The sequence below is a fragment of the Lampetra planeri genome, chromosome 33 (genome assembly GCF_965212315.1).
Source record: "Lampetra planeri chromosome 33, kcLamPlan1.2.h2, whole genome shotgun sequence".
Classification (NCBI taxonomy): domain Eukaryota; kingdom Metazoa; phylum Chordata; class Hyperoartia; order Petromyzontiformes; family Petromyzontidae; genus Lampetra; species Lampetra planeri.
This window is the reverse complement of record NC_136139.1, coordinates 6,747,886-6,769,965: the sequence shown is the minus strand read 5'-3', so window position 1 is coordinate 6,769,965 and position 22,080 is coordinate 6,747,886. Positions and strand designations below refer to the sequence as shown.

Here is a 22,080-nt window from a genome sequence, read left to right as displayed (position 1 = left end):
GAATATGTATTTTAGATGTATATTTTTATTACCTGTATTTACATCACCTCGTGAACAAGTGCTTGGCGAAGTTTCGCATTGGAGGATCTTAAGTCACGACACCGACTTGGTAAGTAGATTCGTCATGGATGATGATGATGATTGAACGTTTATTGGATGATTCCAAGAGACATTAGGAAGTTCCAATTTAAATTAACAATATTTGACAAACGAGTCATTCACAGCCTATCAATTTTGCTCAGTGTAGTATTGTAAATTCGATCACTTGAAGCTGTTTACTTGATGTAAATGCTGGTTAAATTGGAATCTGCAATCAAGAAGAAAGTATTTATTGTATATTTTTTAATGTTTAACAAAAATGGTGAATTGTAAATGAGCTGGCATTTGTGTTTGTCAATGTTCTGTGAATTATGATTTGGCCTTCGATCAAATCCCCCGTCGTGGAAGGTAAGCAGATTTAAAACTCGTTAGAAGTCAGAAGTGTAATACCCGACTAAAGCCCATTGAGCCAATGGAGCCGTTTTTAAAGGGAAACTCAGCGGTTTGAAGCTTCCGTGACTGCAAGGATTCAGATTCTTGGGTTTTTTCGGTAAAGTCACGTAGGTAAAAAAAATAAAATTAATAAAAGTAAAATAAAAATCACGACGTTTCGGAGGCAACACAAGCTTCCGTCTTCAGGTGGAACCGTCACAGCTCACGACAGCTGTATCAAGTGAGAGAAATTCCAAGAAAACAGTCCTTGTATATATACTGGTTGAGGGTGGGAGGAGCCAAGGTAGGCCCTGAATATTATTTTTGTGAGGTTCGGTGCTGCTGAACTCAGCGGGTAAACAAATGTTAGTACCGCGAAATGACCAGGGGAGGGCAGTGCGAAGCGTCAGCCCATTGTACCGTACGGTATGAGTGTGTGGATGCGAAAAATGAGAATACGTTTTACCCTTTCTGGCAATAAAACAGGTGCTAAAATGTTCAAACACCAAATAGATACCTTTTTCAAGGAATCAAGTCTGCACTAACCACACGTACTTGTGGTGAACATTCAAGGAAATTCTAGATTTGAAACTTTCGTGACTGCAAGGATTCATATTCTTAGGTTTTTTTCGGTAAAGTCACGTACTTTTATAAATTTTATTTTTTTACCTACGTGACTTTACCGAAAAAACCTAAGAACATTCAAGGAAACTCTGCGCATTACAATATATGCATTGTCTTTGAAACTGATTGGCCAACACCAGATATCGTCTTCTTCATGCCCCGAGTCTCATCAGCGTCAGAGTGTGTGTGGATTTTATGTAAGTTCTCAACACGGAGACAAACACTCAACAATGTAAATGGCCAAACATCCCAATGCCCAGGACCCTTCTAAACAAGTCCCGAGTCTCAGCGAGGCAGGTTTTGCGGGGAAAATAATTGCCAAAAATTAACCCGTAAAAACAAAGTTTTTCACTATAAATCCTTTATATGCGTGGCATCGGTTTTATTTTATTATTCATTTCTGTTTTTCTTGAGTAAGAGTTTCATTTTTATCACATTGGTATTTTAAATAAAATATGAAAAAATGTTTTTCCTAAAAAGTGGAAAATTTTGGAAAAACATTTTCACGAACATTAATTGTCACGCACAACGAGTCTGTGTGTAAAATGTCAGCTCGATTGGATCACGGGAAGTGGGTTAAAAAACGACCGAAAGATTTGCACGGTCCTAAGCAAGCAAGCGAACTTAATATAAAGGATTAAAAAATTGGCATTACTATACAGTACTTAAAGTTTTTCCTTCAAAACCTTTCCCAACTCCTCAACCTGGATCATTACAGGCACGAACCACCACCATGCATGGTGAATACAGGACAGTGATTTTCATAAGAGTACATTATTTAGAGACCTACGCATTTAATATATTGTCACAATGCACATAAGTATTACAAAACATTGAGTGGTTTCATTTTTGAGTTGTAAAAAAGTACAAGTACAGTAATGCAACAAATAGAGTAAAGTACAGTTAGTAAAAATGCTTTTCGTAATAAAATTCTCGTTAAAACAGTGCTTCATGTTATAGCTCGTTACACTTGAGGCAGATTGTCACAAGCAATACGAACGAAACGTTTGCAAAAATAAGGTCTCCACTGTTAATTTATCTAGCGTTGCTATTACGTCGTTCAGGGATTAATACAGTATTGTAATTCTTCAGGGAAGACATGCGACCAATAACATACCGACTTCTCAATGCCATGCGTTTTCTTTTGTAGCGCAATGAGCAACACCACAATTTCACTCATTAGGTTTAAGCACTGAGCCAGGCCCACGAAAATCCTCGGTTTTAATCAGAGATCGTCATCCGTGATTACACCGTGTTTCTCAAGTGTCGTGAACTGATAAGACTCAGCCGCGTTACCATTGAGGGCACAATAAAAGAAAACATTCACATTAAATGTGTTTTCTCAATGTGGCTATATATTGTGTTTTCTCAATGTGGCTCAATTATTAGTTTTGAAAATTGCGAAAGAACAATTTATTGGCAAGCGTGCCGACTATAATATGTGAACAATACGGTCACATGAAGGGATTTCAGAAGTAGTTTTGTGGTGTCTATCACCTTCCGTGCGTGGGCCGTTCTCTGACATGATGTTGATGCTGTGCTGTGAGAGTTCAGAATGAACACTTTCTCTAGCAGCACAAGTGGAATTAAATTCGGAAAAATACAAAAAGGCGTATGTGCTTATAGCATTGGCCTCTATAATGGAGACGTTGGCTCGGCGTAACCTTTATCGCAGCGAGTTACAGAGTGTAAACTTATTAAATAAAGTGAATTTGGCTTTATATACAGAAACAAATATGCTCGAAAATGACTGCAATTTATCCGATCCAATAACTGCAACAGAGTTGGTATTACTTCACATGGAAATATTGCAAAATTACCTGAACGTTTTCACATTCAATTGCTATGACTATAATTTATTCTCAAGTAGTATGCTTCCAATCTAAAAAAAACGACACACGTCCACGTGCCTTTTATGCACATTTAAAATGTAATACAAAATACCTGTTCATATGCATTCATTTCAAGCAGCTATTAAGTTTGTTTCATTGCAGATGAAAGGCCTATTCAGCCTATTCTAGTCCATTTTGCAGTACATACCAATCCTGCAAAGTAGATGCAAATGTAGTGGGAGGCCTCTCTTTCTCCTTTGCTGCCCTCAATCTCTGAAACTCCCTTCCCCCAGCAATCCGTGCTCTTCACTTCCTGTCGCCATCTATGATCAGGCTCAAGACCTTTCACTTCTCCTCTGCCTATGACTAACGGTCTCCGTTTTCTTAACAAAATACGCTTCCTTGATCCAGTAATCCCAGGTTACACACTTTTGTACAACATCTAGAGTTGCGGTTGCATTTGGTTTGCTATATAAATACAAGTTTGTGCCCACAAATTATAATCTTAATACTGTAATTGCACAGTGGGCAAGGCTTGTCAAGTACCCCCGACTGGAATTCAGCCAACTAATGCATCAATCATTACACGGTCTTATCCTTTGTGATAAAGCAATTGGTCCAACGTTAATACCGTTTGCGTTAACCGCAATTACAATGGAACAATGACGGCTGAAGTTTAATATCCACCGCACTGATAAAAAAAAACCCCATTTAGGATATGTATCTCGGAGGTGGTGTGGCACAGCAGTCCGAGTGCAGAGTTCCAGCCACAACTAACGTCAGCGGTGATATCTGAAACGGTCATCCTTTCACCAACCCGCACCGATCAGCTTGGTGAAGTATGGGAAAACACCCCAGGAACCAACAGTGTGGGGAGGCCTTCATCCAGCACAGGACTGTTTTATACGTTTAACTTCTTTCCCACCGTGCGTAGCCAATCGTGCTAATCGGAGGTGCGGATTGACAAAGGGCAGTAAATAAATACATTATCCTGATGTGCACGAATTTGCATTGCTCACGGGTGTTACTAATCATTTCAAAAATAACTGAAAAGTCAAATCATCACATAATTCAAGTGTCCCCCATGCTCAAAGCAGCATTGGGCAATGCTCATCTCCACTCCAGTCAGTCATAGAAATGAAATGTTTTTGTGTGACAGGGGCCAGTCAGTTCATGAGACTACAACGGTGGACAGTCTGACCGTGTTATACAAAATGTCGAATCTGGTATTTCAACCGTACAGTTACCAGCATATCACTACACTGTGTAGCAATGGGCCCATAGCCTGCACAAGCAGGCAAGTACCCTTTTTGATAAAAGTATAAAAAAACAAGGACACTTCAGGTGATATTATTGAGATTACAGCATGGTATACCAAGCTCCAGTTTTTGTAACCCACAAATGTCCGCCTTTCCGTGCTTGCCAATTCTTTCTCTGTTAATATGTTGCCGACATGTTTTTATCTGTGTGTGCAGATGATTGGCCATGGACTATACAGTTAACGTGGGCTTGTAGATTGTGTGTAAACATTGGCACTGAAAGACAAAGGCGGCCGAGCGGTGTGCTACCACACAGAGAAAACTGGTAAACGTGGAAATGTGTTACGTTTTGCGTCGGGAGTTCTGGTCGGGAGTTGTGGAGTTTCGACAAAAGTCGGGAACCATTTGTGTGTACTGTAAATTATTGGAGACAGTTAAACTGCGTGCGCAATGAGATTGGACACACATCTCGATCAGTTTCACAGAGGATGCTTAAACATTCCTCAATGTGTCCACATTGATCTTATCACACTCAGCTCGTATTCTTAATAAAATAACTATATAGCATAGCTTCATTGCTATGAAGAAGGGCTATTGACGTAACATGTTATCCTGCTATGTATTATTTCACTTTTGGAGCAGTATTATTGACGATTCTGTTGAGTTTTTGTTTACTGTGCGGCTGCACCACAGCTGACGAAGTATCATACATTGTTTATATCTTGATTTGAAGCTTTCGTGACTGCAGGAATCCATACTCTTTGATTATTTCGTGACTTTACCGAATGAACCAAAGAGTATGTTGTTTATATACTATATGGTTCCAAAATCGCTCTGGTTCATGACTGTGTCCATTCAGAATACATTTGGCATAGGCTTAGCCTTCTTGATCAGTTGTATGTGTATGTTGCCGTTCCCAGGATGAACTCTACACTCTGTCCTGCTCACTCCCAATCTGTCCACTCTTCCTGCTCCGCTTCATCCTCTGGCTCCTCCTCCTCCTCCAGGAGACTCAGCATGCTCTGGAGGGTCCCCTTCACCTCTGTTATCTCCTCCTGCAAGCGCTGTGAGGGCACTGTCAAGGAGAATTGCAGTAGCAATCGACAGGATAAAGGTGACCAAGAGACTAGCGATGAGTTTTTGATGACATATCTTTAGATATCATATTTTTTTATTTTTAGGCCCAAATTCGGATTTTCACTCACTTTTTTGGGATTCCTATGTACGTATTACATTTTCATAAATGTAATCATGTTAGTAATTATATATATGAAGTATTGATTTTGTATTGTGAGCAAAGATTCATCAGTAAACGTTTAAATGGAACCATTTTAATATTTTAATAATCATAATCAGAATATTTATTTAGAGTGGAGAAATCCAATGAGCTATGACGCTCTTTTTCACAGATGTTCAGTACGAGCAGGTCAATTATAAAGTTACGTCATATCCTTAAAGTGACATCATGTACTGACAATTCTCTGTGGGAAAAGCACGGAAAAGACACCATGAAAGTGACGTCACGTTTCATTTCTGTAGTATGTGCATTGAAGCAGCCACGCAAGTAGGATATGAGCCAGCCTCTGATCCCTTGTGTCCAATGCATGCTGCAGTTGCTCCTCCAGGCATAGAAGCCGATTGCTGATGGACTCGCACTGCTCCTGAATGACATCATCGCTTAGCTGCCTTGGGAGGGCATTGGGATGATCGCTGACAACCTCACATGGATTCTGAAAAAAGCAACACAGTACGTACGTAACTAGAGTACTCGCTGTCATATGTTGCACGATAAGATGACCGAATCCATGCTTTTCAGATAAAATACTATATTTGACATTTTCTCAGGAAAAATGTTGGCAGTAAAAGTTATGCATAATGAGCGATAATAACGTTATGTTTTAAGCCATGCAATGAGATGACAAAACACGGCGTGTGATGTGTGGCGTCGCGAGATGAGGTTACACGTAATGGAGTAATTAGGAAGCGAGGCATGCACATGACGTGCGCCATCTCGAGATGAAGTCACATATCATGGTGTGATTAGCAGGAAATGAGGCAGCATGCAAATCCTTTTCGCACTGGTTTTGCATCGAAGTTTTTTGGCACATCTTTGATCAATTTGGCCATTTTTCTTGGGAGCAAGTTTATGATAGCGACACAACTTTGATACTAAAGTTGAATTCACATTGGATCACATTCACGAGAGTTATCATGCCCCCACCATTCTAGACAGACCGATAGAGCTAACACAATAACGCTTTCAAACTAGGGTTGGAAAGCATGAAAAAGATAAAGATCCATAGTTTAGTCTGATAAACTGCAGGGTGAAAAGTGATGATTGCTGTTCACAAGCACCTTTTGATGTCAGCACTTAGGTGAAAAACAAACACAACCCTACTCACCACTGGGAGGCCATTTTCTGTGAAGCACAAAGTCTCCTTTGCCATCTCACGGTCGAGCCACACAGACTCAGGCTGGGAGATTTTTTCAGCCGGTACTTCTGTTTCTTCCACTGTCACTTTTGTTCCATCGGCGCCTTTGGCAGTCACGCCACCCTGGCCCATATCATCTTCCCCGTCGTGATCGATTGCCAGACTCTGCAGGATGACGCTGCAGGCCTGGAGATCAGCCTCCCAGACTCGTGTCACAAATGGGTTCCTGCACCTGGTGCGAGCGTCATGGGTTAGGGTCAGGGTCAGTGGCGTAGGTATTGAGTAACTACTATTTTTATTTTACCAGGTAAGACCCACTGAGTTATATATCCCTCTTTTTCAGAAGCGACCTGGCCGCAAATTATAACTGAACGAAGTGGCTTACCATGTAAAAATGTACAACAGCCAAATACTCTAAATCCATGTTGATTCTAAATATGGAGGTAAAAACCGGAGGACCCAGAGAAAAATCCACATGATCACGGGGAGAACATGCAAACTCCAAATATACAGGTATCAGGGTCGGGATGTAACCCACAATCTTCTGTATTGCAGGCGAGGTAGTTAACATCTCGCTACCGTGGTGCAGGCAGTGCAACTGAACCGGGGGTCAAGGCCCGGAGGAACCCAGACACCAGGCTATGAAAAACCGGCGCTGCCAGGGCTGAGGGCACTGGCAGTAATGAGTGATGGTGGTGGATTTTTGGGACTTAGGAGGGGTGGCAATGGCATATTCTCCAATCGGGTGGATGTGATTGATAGGTGTGTAAAGAAACCCCCATTGCTGTGCTGTACTGCTATGCTCCCACGCCTATGATCCATGCCTACTCACCAACATGGTGAAGTATGGCCCAATTACCCCATTGATATATACAGTGCGCAGAGCCCTCATCTGGCAGTGAATTGTCACGTATGTATTAACATAATTTATGACAGAGTTCAGAGATGGCTTTCTATTTTGATACAATTGAAAATCAAACTGTAGTCTATACGTGTATGTGTGTTCCTGAACTACAATTTTATATGCAGTGAAAATAAACTATGACATATAAATTGATGTGATGCAGTCCAGTATATATATTGAGTAGGGCAGTGGCGTAGTGGTTAGAATACTACACTATGAACCCAATCAGATGGGTTCGATTCCTTGCCAAAGCCAACATCAGTGCTTCGTGATATCTGAACTGATCCCGGGGGCCCTCCTTCAATGACCGGCACTGACCAGCATGGTGACATATAGACAAACAACAAAGGCCAGACAATTATGTCTGTTCATTATAACCAGGTGAGAGAGAGCATGTGATTAGCATCACCTACCTATTCATGAAATCCTGCAGCACTTTAGAATGTGCCATAGCCTGGCCCCTTAGCTTTTGTTCTGTAGAAACACAAAAGTAAAAATATTAACAAATGATGATGTAAAACAAACTTCAAATAGGCTTTGATCATGTCTATTAGCATGGTTGGATACGTACGGTGCGAAAGAAGTTCAACATACATACATGTGCATTCAAAAGATTGCCAACGTTCAATTATAGACATTCAGTAAAAATACATTCCAAAAAGAGTGATAAAGAATATGTAATGAAACACAACCTTGATTTACAATTGCGCTGATATTGGAATTGTCATCGGAGAGCTTTTAATGTTTTCTCTTACACCCACCATAACATATTTACTTGAATACATCACCAATGGTGACGTCACTGACATCAACATGATGTTATAGTGGTGCCGTCACCATTGATGTGATCATAACATCACTTTATACTCTGATGTCATCTGTGTGGTATCACACTAACTGCTATGGGTAAAAAAAAGACCCATACTCGATGTGTGTCACAAAAGAAAAACATGCTAGGTCATTAAGAAAAGTGGCCTTGGGCAGGACATGCCAGAAGAAAGGATGATGGCTGGTGGTCAAGACTAACCACAGAGGGGCAGCCAAAGGAGGTGACATGACCAATAGGACGTCCAGCAAGGAGATACAGCGATGCAGTCTCACTGGCGCCAGATATGTTGCTACATCGTAGGAATGTGACAGATGGTAACGGTTTGGAGAGGCCTTCAGTCAGCAGTAAGTTTACGATGACTGAAGATGATTATCAAGGAGTGAAACACAGGCAGTCAACATGTATTCAAAGATGATTCAGAATAAACTTCAGCACACCTATAAATTACTCAACAGGGGTGTATATATATTTTGTATATGAGAGTACTTACTATTTTGTGTTTGTGTTTACGCGTGCAGGCATCACTGTTGCGGTGATTCACGCAATAATCTGAAAACATCAGCTTACGTACCGTTGTTATATGGATCGATGTATTGCAAGAACATGAGAGATGGCAACAGATAGGGGGGATGTCTTTATCTAGCAATTCATGGCTGTTTATGATGATGATGATGCTGGCGATGTCCTGTACTGCGCTGTACCGTGCTGCGCCGTGAGAGTCTCTAGGCCGGCCCGTGCCTCGCGATGCTGCTGCCGAAACCGCTCCAGCTCGTTGTGCGAGGCTCCTCCCGTGGCCCGGGTCCCAGTGGTGCCACGAGGGCCCTGCAGTGCCTGAAGCCGCCACCTCGCCATGTCCCCTTCCTCTGCCAACCTCCGCCCCTCCTCCACCAGCCGCCTGGCCAATGCAAAGTCCCGCTCTGTCGTGACACAAAGTAACAAAATGCAGAGGACGTCAAAGTGAAATATTTTGTAAGTTTATTATTATTATGTTTGTTTATGCTTTTCTACTTCGAATAATAATTTCGGTTTTACACGTAGTGCACAAGGTAGGTACCAGCGACGGCTGCTGCTTTGTTTTCCGTGAGTACTCGAAGCTGCATCTCGGCGTCGCTGATTTTCTGTCTGAGTGCGGTGACTTCCAGCTGACATGCGGCAACCTCAAAAGACAAATACATGGAAGAACTAGTTATATTAGACGAGCTGTGGCTCTAGCTAGCACTAAACCACAATTCTTCTTAAGTGCCATCCAGCCATAATCAAAATATACAAATCAATCCTTTTCTTTTACAAGTTTACTGTACATCTTATTTAAAAAATGTGCAGTCAATTATTTTTGTTAGGATGAGGTCACTGCCCATTAAGCCTTAAGTCTCTTCAACAAGGAAAACAGGGCTCAATTAAAGTAAAATAAAAAGTGAGACAGTCAAGATATAAACACGCGTACAAATGTTTTGCCTTTAAGTGTACCTTTGTGGATAATTCTTTAACGGACAACGCAAGGGCCTTCTCTTGCTCTCGAAGACTGCAATGAAACAATACGCATAGACGTGAGGTGTTTTAAAAGGACAACCGAGAGAGAAACCTGTATGGGCCTTCATGAACTCGTTAAAAAAAAAAAGAGACTCACCGCTCGACTTCTCCCGGGGTGGCTAAGCTGGCGAGCAACCACCTCAGCGAGTCCTCAAGCGTGTCGAGCAAGTCTGGCGTGAGAGGGCTTCCTCGGCCACAGCGATCGTCGGCAGCGGCGACGGCGGCGACGACACCGTTGCGGTCTCTCTCTTCGAGAGCCACGCCGACTCGTCGCTCCTCCTCCTCCAGTTCGGACAGGCTTCGTCGAAGCTCCGAGATTCGCTCCTGAATGCGGCAAACGTCGCTGTTAGCGCGTGGATAGCGCCGATGCAATGATATACCTTCGTAAACGCAATTTGAACTCATGGCAGAAAGATAAATGAACAAAAAAATAACAGAGAATTATGGCTTTTGGACAGCTTTGTACCAGTACACGCATTTTAGCGTTATCTAATAAAATAATGTGCAGATAAATCGAGTATTGAGTATAAAAAGGTCCTTGCTGTGACAGAAGTGACTGAATGCACTGCAATTAAAAACAATGTTGCCATCCATAATACAGTTTTTTTTTGGTTTAGATCGCGTAAAATATAAATGTGTCGTTAAACCCGCCACCACCTGACACAGCCAATTAGTAAGGTTTGTCACATAAACAGAACATGCCAATTTGTTACTAGTACAGCACACCGGTGTGTTGGAGAACAAAGCCACAACATTTACAATCTGAGTACGACGTTTCGCCAGTAATTACAACTAGCTTCATCAGGCGACAGCCAGATTTGTGGAGAAATCCTGCTGTTTCGTTCCTTAAATAGAGGGGTAGATGTGATGAAAATACTTGTGAGCCCTTTTTGAGCGAATCGGGCAGGGATTAATTATTGCTTTTAAATTACAATGAGTATACATTGCCGGTTGGGTTATTTATATGGTAATCAATGTATATCATGCATTGTTGCAGTGACAGATGAAATCGTTTCCAAGCGGTAGGCCTCTTGTGGCCAGTGGCCGATCTGAAATTCAGTTCCGTGACCATATCCGCTCCACAGGCCATAGGGTACCTGTAACGCTTTCTTTTTCTGCTGAATCTTAAAACATGGGTCCCTCCAAAGTTCATCTTGACTCCTGTTGGGAATTTCACAAAATGAGCACACATCACAAATCAAATGGCCAAAAATTATAAAGGAATTAGTCAAACATGCCAACCGGGACTATTGGGAAAATTAGTCTTGAGACTGTGGGGAGATGAGTAATGAATGGGAATTTAAATGTTTGTGCTATGAAACAAAAATGCTATATTTTTCTAATTATGCTTTTTTTACGAGAATTATTTCGGCAATACAGTACTACATGTTCTGGAAATCATTTAATTGGAGCTTTGGAAAACCCATATCTAGAAAACATGGAGAAAGGCCCGCTGAGCTATATAGCTCTTATTTGAGAAGCGACCTGGCCACAAATGATAACTCAACGAAGTAGATTATCATGTGGACATTGATAGCAGCTAAATACTCTAAACAAACGTTTCTATATGTAGAGGGAAAAACCGGAGTACCCAAAGAAAAATCTACGCGACCATGGGGAGAACATGCAAACTCTACATATACAGGCGTGAGGGTTGGGATGGAACCCACGACCTGCACACCAGGCAAGGGGAGTTAACATCTCGGGTGACTGGTGTTGAATTCTGGACTGTAATAGGCACGAGAACTGGGATTTGGGACTGCAAACCGTACCCTTAACTGTACAGGACCCGCGATGAAGCCACTCACTTGCCGGCAGATACGCAGGACGTGCTGAATACGACGGAACGCAGTGCTGCTGCCAATTCCACATTCCCAGACGGGATTTGGAAACGCAGCAGGGCCAACTGAGCTTGGGTCTCCTCCAGCTGCTTGCTCACCTGCTCCGCTGTGTGGCACAAACGTTCCATAAATTATTACCCCATCAATTTACCATATAGCTTATTTTTAAATGTGTTCACTGAAATTGTAGCTCTAATTTAAACATTATTGCTTCAGTTTTTTTTTATTGCTTATTGTATTTAAAAAAATCATTCCATACATTTTTCTATAATGCTTAACATTTCAAATATGTGATATTCATTTCACTTTTTATCACATCCACAGTGTTGCTTTTGTGATCCAGGCCTAGCTTGAGACCTGGGTCTCAAAATCAATACAAGTTAAGAAGAATCACACATACGCATGGGTTATATAACTGTTTTCAGAGTGGAAGTCAATGGGCAGCTGTAGTTGTTCTGCTCTGGCTTGTGTCTCCAAGATTCCAGCAAATCCTCAAAGTATTTGTCCACTTTTACACTGGGTAAGTCCGAACATAGCAACGCAACTTATACTACAGTTTGGTTCATATTGGATCATCTTTACGAGAGTTATTGTGACCCCCTCTCTAATTCAGGACTTCAGGACTGAGCTAATGCATAAATGCATTCAACCTTAGCTAGGAAATAAAAAAATAAGAACTGTAAATGTGGGAAGTGGTGAGCATCACGGGTTACCTGCTTCAAAGTCGTCCTGTCCAGCAGCCACCATCTGCTGTCGTTTGAGTTCACTCACGCGCATGATCAGCTGGGACGAATGAAACAAACGTATCTCGATTAAGACGTGAACGAATACGTACAATGCCGACAACATTGCATGGGCACCACGGACAACGGGCTTGACTCACAGCAGCTCGGATGAAATGAAGCGTAGGCACCACAGGTCGCGAACGGGTTTTGATTCCTTACCCGTACTCGTACCCGGCTGCACCAGGGTGGCAAACGGGTACCCGTACCCGGCCGTACCCATACCCTACCCGTAATCAGGTACCCGATATCCGTATCCTACCCGTTGGGAAATGAGTGACAAACAGTTACTCACTAGTGACTCACGGTCTACCTGTACCCGTACCCGGCCGCACCAGGGTCGCAAACGGGTACCCGTACCCGGCCGGGTACGGGTAGCCGGGTATCGGGTAGGGTACGGGTACCGGGTACCCAGTTGCGACCTCTGGTAGGCGCAGAAAAAGCAACGTCTTATCCGCAAAAGTGCATTTGATGGATTTTGGCATCGGCAGAGGGCATCGTACAACTGTGCAAGTTGTTCACGTTTGTGCGATATATCTTGATAATTATATAGCGTCAATAACAAGCAACACCCGCACCAGCCATCGGCGCTATATATCTGAGAGAGAAAGTGAGCCGCTCATTTCAGTTCCTGAAGAAGCGCATGGAGCGAATCATTAGGACACAATGCCAAACAATACACAGTACAAAGCCGAAAACACATCGGAAAGCCAGAGTACATTGTCCACAGCAAAGGGTGGGGAAGCCGCAAATGATACTTATCCATCACTGCAAGCATCTTAGCCACGCTACTCGAGTACTAGAGGGGAATATTGTCAACGGGTTTACGCTGAGTTTCTAATTAGCACACTCGGTCACTTCCGTCACTGCAAGGTATGGAGGTCTGTGTTAATGTGTGGCCCGCCAAAGGTATTTGAAAGTCCTATTCGGACCTCCGTAAGGAAAATGTTCTCTAATCTTGGTGTATAGTGTTATGCATGATGCTAAGTGCATGTGTAAGGTTAAAGAAGTGTTTGAGTTTAGGCAAGTGCGCTCTGCCATGTGCCTTACAAACTGCATTTTATTCTTTGCCATACACAACACCAGTGGTAATTGACTTCTCTACCTAGCCTTGGCCTTCCCCAGGTCAAGCTCAGCCTAAACAATGTTGCACCTTTAGCTGTGTGTCTACATCAACACTCAGGAGGCTCAGGAAACTGTAACGCAGGCCGCAGCGCTGCGTTAAGTGCCACTCATATTCCGCGACAGTAAAGTTAGAAATGCACTTGCCCCGACAGTTTGTATGACTGAAGCGGAAATCTCTGTTCCTTTTTGTGCGTTTGATGTTGCAGCCAGACTTTTATGTCGCATGAGCGACTTTTTGGGAACTGAGGTATAGGCAAACATGTGAATAGGACAGATATGGGAATATCTATTTTTAAAAAATGGCAGTTACACCATGCACGAACACTGCACTGGGTGTGGGCAGTTCATTGGTCAGAGCAGATATGTGATTACTGGATATGCGATGTTGCACATGTATATTGATTTCAAAACAACTTAATATATCTTAAGAATCCAGTATGATCTAGTGCTCCCAGTACAAACCAGGTTAATTTCATTCAGCTCCCAAGAAGCATATAATGAAAAAATGATAAACAGTCGTAATCTATCACGCATGAGTGCACATTACACGTTTGAAATCGCCAGTTTAAAATTACTGCCATCTCAAAACACATCAACCCCTTTGTCTAAACTGTTACATGCCCCATCGCACTCATCATAGGCCATCGGGTACCCAAAGACAACACGCTGCATAATTTATCACCATCGACGGATTTTGGACGAGCGCCTTCAACTGTGCAGGCGTCGTGCGCTATAAGTAGCGCCGCTTAAGTAACGCAATCGATTGCGGTTGCACTAACCGTCCTTCTGTCATGGAATAGGATTTCCTTTTTGTAAGCGATGCACGCTATAATCACGCAAATCGTGAAGCTTTTGGGCCTGCGTTGGGGCGAGTCTGCCAAAGCCCCCTAATTGACCACCTCCCCCCCTCTGGTGTCTATTACGTCGAACGGTCGTGGGACAGCATCTGCCCGGTGTTTTATCGCAGCGTTCGTTCGCATGTGGCTGCAAAAATGACAAAGCTCCCCCGCTCTAACCTAAAGCGAGTTCTTTAATGATAAGAAATTTGTGCAGTAAAACTAAATATTCGTAAAAGAGAGTTTAACTGAAATGAACTACCCATTGACAATCCGCTAATGTGAGGTGCGCTTCTGCGGCCGTCTGTAACGCTCTTCCTTCCAATATTAGGAAGTCACTTGAGATATGCAATTTAAATGTAGACTGAAAACGAATCTCTTCAGAACAGCTTCTTTGTGCGAAGCCGTCCTTCTCCGCACCTCCGATCAGCACAGTTGGCTACGTACGGTGCGAAAGAAGCTCAACATACATACACTGCTGGATTAAGGCCTCCCCATGTCGTGTCAATCATGGGGGTTGTTGGGACCATAATTGACCGTGCTGGTCAGTGCAGGGGGGCACAGGGCTGGTTTAATTATTGTTCGCCGCTGAGGCTAGCCTTGGCTGCGAATAGAACAACAGCAGCTTGCACATCAAAAGAGATAAGAGGAATTTCCTATGGATTTCTTTTTTTCATATCTGGCCAGGTAACACTGTGGAAGAGCGGCAGCTTCTCACAATCATAATATTACAAAGTTTAAATCCTGATTGGGGGATCCACTCAGAACTGTGACCCGTGCAGGGTTCATCAAATTTCTACGGTACCATTTTGTGGTAAGTCAACTGTGCCTGTAATATGGAGATAATAGCTCGCGCCACAGAAATGTGGAATTTCAAATACTACCGCTGACTCCACACTGGACATGAGCACCGACTAACGTTTTTGTAACGGGGAGACTCTGTGTCCACGTGTAGGGTGTGTGCACATGCACATGGACGGCCCGCTTGTCCAACTACAGCTGGATTAGGGCCTCCTCATTCTGTGCAGGTTGTGGGGGTTGGTGAAGGTGGAGGTCATGGACGTTGGATCATGGCAAAGTACAGTACAACAATGGATATTGCTGCACTGCACTCTGCTGACGATGCAGCCCCGTAGGATCCTAGAGCACCTGTTGTAAGTATGGTAGTCATCCAACGAAGCACAATCCAAGTCTACTTAGCATTCATAATCAACGTTTTTGGGTTTAGATCGCGTTATTTATAAATGTGTCGTAACCCTCCACCACCCGACACGGCCAATCAGTAAAAAAAAGTGGCACGTTGACAAAAGACAAATAGTTCACTTTAGTGAACTTTTTACTGATTGGCCGTGTCGGGTGGTGGAGGGTTACGACACATTTATAAATAACGCGATCTAAACCCAAAAACGTTGATTATGAATATTGGTCGCGAAAGCCTCTACTTAGCGTCTCAGATCTTACAAGATTAGGTGCACTGCGGGTGATATCATAACTTATATTTGTAAAAAGTGTGTATGCTCAGAGGAATGGGTGCTGTTGTTGCACCTGTAGGCGACTGCTATTAGTCTCTGCACACTGCTGCAGGACGTGCTTGTGGGTTTCCAAGAGAAGTTCCCAGCGTGATGTCGGCTCAAACGACGATGGTGACGACGACGATGGAGACGACGGCGATGACGACAGCGCGGTGAGGGAGCCGGCATCCGAGGAACCCGCCGAGCCGAGCCCCGTGTCCGTGTCTCGCCGTCCACATGGCGCGCCGTCCGGCTCGCTCTCGGACGCGCCGCCGTCAGACAAAACGCTGGAGACGTCACACGAGGACGCGGACGAGACGCTCTGGCTGCGGTGCGGCGTGCTGCGGCAAGACGGCTCCGGTCCGCCTGTGCATCGCCCCTCCGTGCGACGTGGTGGCCGTTCGCCTGCCATGAGGCCACAAATGGCACCCTTCCCCGCGATCAGATCACCTCTGCCAGTTGCAGGCTGCGGCACCCTCAACGATTCTCTGATGAAACTAAAGCTGGACACGAAAGTATCGTCCGGTTCTGATGGATCAGCCGTCGCCTGACCCACCACGGCATCAACCGACAAATTGTTTGTAGGGCCAGAACGTTGCACCTGCGAGCACTGGGTTGCAGCACCGATTGCTTTGGTGAGAACGACTGAAGGCAGTTTTGTTTTGGAGTTTGCCAATAAGCTCCTGCTCGTTTCACCAGCTCTCGCGTTGGCCCAGGGAAAATGCACGCTGCTTTTGTTATTGTTATTGTCGTCGTTGCGACGGCTCTCTCCCGGATTCATGCCAAGTTGGGCCGTCACGCGACCGTTGGAAGTCCACACGCACGGCTCATGGTTGCGCTGGCGGCTGAGGGCGTTCGCGACGGGCCCCCGAAACGGGACCGATACTTCGGAGCGGCGCCCGTGCGAGCCGGCGCAGGGGGAACGGCAGCTGCAGCGCGGTGCCGGGGGAGGCGAAGACGAAGGGGACAACGAAGACCACGACGACAGCGAAGAGGACGTGGAGGTGCAGGAGACGGACCGGATGAATTGGTCGCGTCGAGCGTGGTTCTTGAAAGACGCCTCTTTGGACGCTGGGGAAGGTTTCGGCGGAGGTGCTGCGCCCGATCCGCACTCCAACAGCGGCTCCATCGCCGAATCTCTGCGGTGCATCTCGGAGCAGGAAGCGACCTCCGCCCAGCGCTCAGGAAACCCGGTGTTTTCTGCGCACCTCCCTGCGACAACGACATGTATGTTTTCACGAAGCATGTACACATTCCTCACCCCCAAGTGATTTGATGAATCCTCGCGATCGTCATTAGATTTAAGAATTAACACGTAGGCTTTCACCGTAGCTTTTGCTACGGTGAAATGGTCAGCACACTGGACTGAGGTCGCCGGTTCAATCTCCTGGTGCCGCAGGTGAAACAATGGTGCAGGTTTCTTAAATTCCCCTCCCTCTCTCCCTGCCTGCGTCCACTCAAAAGTATAAATGGGTTGACCACAATTCGTTGATCGGTAGGTGGTATGTGCTGGGGTAAAGTGTGGATAAATCCGACCTCCCGCCATGTCAATTTTTCGAGAGTGGGACAGGTACCCTTTACAGGGGTTCTCTGAACACTCCCTCTCGTGGAAGCCCTGGGATGGGTGCTGCGGTGGCGAGATGTTAACTCCCTCGCTTGGTATGCAAGGAGGTCGTGGGTTTAATCTCGAACCTGACGCCTGTATATTTGGAGTTTGCATGTTTTCCCCCTGGTCACATGGATTTTTCTCCGGGTCCTCTGTTTTTTCCCTCCACATTTAGAAACGCGTGTTCAGAATATTTGGAGCTATCTAGCTCAGTGGGCCTTACCTGGTCAACTAAATAAAAAGTAATAGTTAAAGGATGAGCAACAAATTGCATTGCTTTACATTTACCGCTTTAATTTTACTTTGTACTTGAACAACCCACACTCCTTGCTAGTCCCCGTTTGTTTAGTGACCCATTGCCATGAGCAGTGTTACTTGCCCTGATCGTGTGTGATTGTATAAAATTAATGCGGTGCCCTTGCTTGTGCACTGAATATCAGTTCATATCACATTGCAGAACCAATTTTTGTTTACAGGCGAGTATGAATGTACTGCAGAACATGTTTTTATTGCCTGGTTTTGACCATCTCGTGAATGTTTTCTCTCTCCTTTGTAACAATAGTAAATTAACTCAAATCCAATTTGCATAGTTGTAAAGAAATAATGATGACATGCCACATTCAATGCGTGTAAAGTCAAGGCAACAATCGATATTAATCGATGATACACATCGCTACATGCTGAGCTCTGACTGCTTAATGGCACTCAGTTGCACGTCTCTGGTCACATTAATGAACACGAGGACAAGGCAGTTAACGTGACTCATTAATAATTCATTTAATAATAATTTCTAAATGCATGGAAGTTATCCTATTAGGTCATTCTGACACGTGATAACGCACACCTCTTAATCGAGCATTTCTGAGTCAAGGGATGGTGGGTCATGGATATTTGTGTCCTCTCAAACTCGCTGGATTCCACGTCATGGCAGTAGAGCAAGTGGCAATGCGAACTTATCCCTATGGTCTGTTGAGTGATGTAACCTCATATATTTGGGTTTTATCCGGGGTCTCTGGTTTCTCTCGTATGAAGAGCACTCCAAAGAAATAATTTGGTAAAATATCCCAATGCAACACCTTTAAAGAAATACATCTTGAGACTCCGTGCCTCTCTGAGATGAACAGCATCATTATTGTCATTAATAAACAAGCGAAACAAGTCGCGGGATAAATGTTTAAGTGATTTACCCCCACACTACATTTCCTGCTTCAACTGAACGACCTCTTCCCACACAACACGCACGCCTGCCCGCATATTTCCAGTAACAAGGCATTGTTTGTTAATGACGACAGTGGGGTTTAAGTATTTTCAACGGCGCGAGCAATTAAGTACTGTATTTATCGACGGTGCTGTGTCATTTCGGTTGAATGGGCTGGCAGAGGAAGCTAATAAGGCAGGGCAAGAGAGAAAGCACTGTTGAAAAGCTGTGCCCTGAAGTCGTAGGGCATTCAGCCCCCAGTGTCAGCTGCCTAATGTATTATTCAGGCTCCGATTACAAACGGCGCGTAAACCCCATTGTAGTGCACTTTAACCTACCCACCCAATAGTACAGTGGAAGCTGGATATAAGCACATGTTATATAAAACAAAGTTCGTATATAAGCATACAATGATATAATCACAGCTGGACTTGCTCCCAATTGACTGGATTTAATACACATCGCGAATATGGTACGTACATGTATACAATTATCATACAAACATAAAATGCACGTATAATGTGCAATGAACACGTTGATAGATTGTTTAAACAATGCACGTAAGTTGAACTCCTCTCGCGCCGTACATAGCCAACCGTGCTAATCGGAGGTTCGGTGGAAGGGCAACAAACACTAGAATTGACGGTGTATACGATGCAGCCATGATCAATCCACTGCTGGATGAAAGCCTCCCTCCCCAAGCTACCACCACACCTCCCAAGATCCCGTGATGCAATAATACGTAGGAGGAATACACGCGTACACACACACGCATACACTGGAGCATAACATACACATGGGCCAGAAAGACAAAAATCCCACACCCGCGTCTAGCCTCTTAACAGACTCTTGGTACAAGTATTGTTAGCGGGCACTTATGAACGTGAATTGGTGGCCAACACCACGGCCGGCCGACCGCCTTTGTCTCCCCAGTGGCGATGGTTTAACACACCGCACCAGCTACTAATTTGTGGCTGAGTCGACTTAGGGGGGGCAGGACCGGTACACATGATCGTCACTTGTGTCGGGCCGTGAGCGGGAATCTAACTCTGGGCCGCCGGGTTCGCAGCGCTAACCGCTGCGCCACCGCTCCCCCCCACACACAGTGACAACAAAGACAAAGCTCCCCTACCACAGCCCCGTTATAGACACAACAGCACTGTTGGGGCAAGTGCTGTTGGCGAGCACCGCTCCCCCTCGCCCAGTGACACGCACGCATCGCGATGTCAGCCGCGCGTGTGAACCGTTAGACACGCCGTGAGCCACCCGTGAAGACGAAACGTCCAAACTCCATCCACCCCCATCTCATCCACCCCCATCTCATCCACGCCCATCTCAGCCACCCCCATGTCCATCCACCCCCATCTCCATCTACCCCCATTTCATCCACCACATCTCCATCCACCCCCATCTCGCCACCACCACAACAACCACAACAGCAACAGAAGCAGCAGCACCCCCACGGCAAAGCATCGGCCACCAAACTCACCTTCCCCGCTACGTGGCCTCGCGTGTGCTGCCAGGCTTGACTAAACAACAAAAAACTAACTTGCAACAGTTAGCAGCTGGACATTGCCAAGTTGTTCCGTCGTTTTCCCCTCGCTCCAGGCTAACGAACAAAGGAATGATTGCGTCCTTCAAAACTCCATCATCATCGTCCGCAGCAGCGGCCGGCGGTCACTAAAAGGGAGGAGGCTTTCTGAGACTTAAAACTTCGAACCGTTGGTGGGTTGGTGGTTGTGACGCATTCTGACACTCCTATTCACTTCAGTTGTGACCCCCATCCCCTCCTCCTCCACCCACCCCCAAGGATGTGATGTCATTTGCCCTCAAGTGCCAGGGGCTTACAATAGATTGGGGGTTCTTCTCTCTCTCTCTTTCGCTTTTTTCCCACGAATCGCTTGCAGCGTCCCCCCCTACCCCCCCCCCACACACAATAACCTATGAAGGCCGGCACTGTGGCACACGAGGGGGCTGGGTGGCCAACACCACGCCCGGCCGCCTTTGTCTTCCCAGTGGCGATGTTTACGCACCAGCGCACACACACACAAACCCCGAGGCTAACAAATGGAGACGAATACGCAAAGATCCCTCGTACTAGTAGCTTTAAACAAGAGCGTTGGGGAAAGTGCTGTTCTCGAACACTTATTAAGTCCGGAATGGCACACGAGGGTGTGTGGGCATCCAACACCACGTCCGGCCGCCTTCGTCTCTCCATTGCTGACGTGTGCACACAGCGCCAGGAAGGAGCTCGCTTAAGGCTGAGTCGACCTAGGGCAGGGGTCGGCAACCAAAATAACAAGAAGAGCCATTTCTTTCCAATTCGGTACAAAATTCAGTATTTCAAGAGCCGCAATGCATCTGAGTACATACTGTACATACGTACATATTGTCAAGAAGCAGCCCGTAAAGAGCCGCATGCGGCTCCGGAGCCGTAGGTTGCCGACCCCTGACCTAGGGGGTGGAGGCCCAGGACCGGTTCAGATGATCGTCACCGGTGTTGGCCCTGAGCGAGAATCGAACTCGGGGGGTCGCCGGGTTCGTAGCGCAGCGCGCGAACCGTTACGCGCGTGCACAAAAAAACAAAGACAAAGATCCCCCGTATAGACTCAACCGACTGTTGGGGCAAGTGCTGTTAGCGAGCACCTATGAAGGCCGGCACTGTGGCACACGAGGGGGTCGGGTGGTCAACACCACGCCCGGCCGCCTTTGTCTCCCCCAGTGGCGATGTTTTTACACACCGCACCAGGTACTCATTTGAGGCTGAGTCGACCTAGGGGAGGCCCAGGACCGGTTTAGATGATCGTCACCGGTGTTGGTCCCTGAGCGGGAATGGAACTCGGGATCGCCGTGTTCGGAGCGCAGCGCGCGAACCGTTACGCGCGTGCACGCACGCACGCGCATGGCAAGTGAATAATGAATAAATTCCATGTGGTGCGGAAACACACGTGTTTACACGCCAACGCGTGAACAACGTGGCACAATGTGTGCTGCGGTGAGATAACATGTCAAGCTTTGTTGGGGGGTGGGGGGGATTAAGATTTGGGGGGCTTATACACACTGATTCGTTATCATTATCATTCTTGATTTTTGTTCATTACAAATCCATCCTAATTATTATAATTCAGTAGAAGCAGCAGAAGCTTCACTTTTAACATATCGTCATCGTCCTCCCCATAATCCATTAATCAATGTTAAATTAATCAGCAAAATCATCAGAAGCAAAAATTGATGATTGTCCATCGGGAGTACTGTACGGTTCTTGTAAACTGTCGTCATCGTTATCATCATCCATTTTAC

The 22,080-nt window shown here is 45.3% G+C and overlaps 1 protein-coding gene and 1 long non-coding RNA gene across 3 annotated transcripts; one reads left to right on the top strand and one right to left on the bottom strand.

The window, feature by feature from the left end:
* Positions 1-1,456: 1,456 nt before the first annotated feature.
* On the bottom strand, positions 1,457-20,528 carry DISC1 (DISC1 scaffold protein). Of its 2 annotated transcripts, XM_078610146.1 has the most exons (12): positions 20,270-20,528; positions 16,011-17,188; positions 12,436-12,505; positions 11,690-11,828; positions 10,979-11,042; positions 9,979-10,205; positions 9,819-9,873; positions 9,406-9,508; positions 9,053-9,268; positions 7,936-7,996; positions 6,589-6,850; positions 1,457-5,916 (listed from the first exon to the last, which is right to left on the bottom strand). In XM_078610146.1, the coding sequence occupies exons 2-12, from the start codon at positions 17,124-17,126 to the stop codon at positions 5,707-5,709; spliced, it is 2,523 nt and encodes an 840-aa protein (XP_078466272.1). In that variant the 5' UTR covers positions 17,127-17,188; positions 20,270-20,528; the 3' UTR covers positions 1,457-5,706. The 2 variants fall into 2 exon arrangements, with proteins under 2 accessions (XP_078466272.1, XP_078466271.1); XM_078610145.1 differs by lacking the exon at positions 20,270-20,528 and having other exon boundaries at positions 16,011-17,366.
* On the top strand, positions 5,015-18,728 carry LOC144729709 (uncharacterized). The gene is made up of 3 exons (XR_013587745.1): positions 5,015-5,300; positions 5,800-9,320; positions 16,017-18,728. It is a non-coding gene; the product is annotated as an uncharacterized LOC144729709 (long non-coding RNA).
* Positions 20,529-22,080: the final 1,552 nt, after the last annotated feature.

What these genes read in the sequence shown, in the direction of transcription:
- DISC1 (XM_078610145.1), bottom strand. Translation starts at nt 17,222, where the DNA reads ATGCTTCGTGAAAACATACATGTCGTTGTCGCAGGGAGGTGCGCAGAA. An exon ending in AGAAAAAGAAAGCGTTACAG is followed by an intron (nt 10,206 to 10,978) that starts GTACCCTATGGC and finishes TGCCGCATTCAG; the next exon opens with GAGCGAATCTCGGAGCTTCG. An exon ending in GACTCTCACGGCGCAGCACG is followed by an intron (nt 7,997 to 9,052) that starts GTACAGCGCAGT and finishes GTGTTTCTACAG; the next exon opens with AACAAAAGCTAAGGGGCCAG.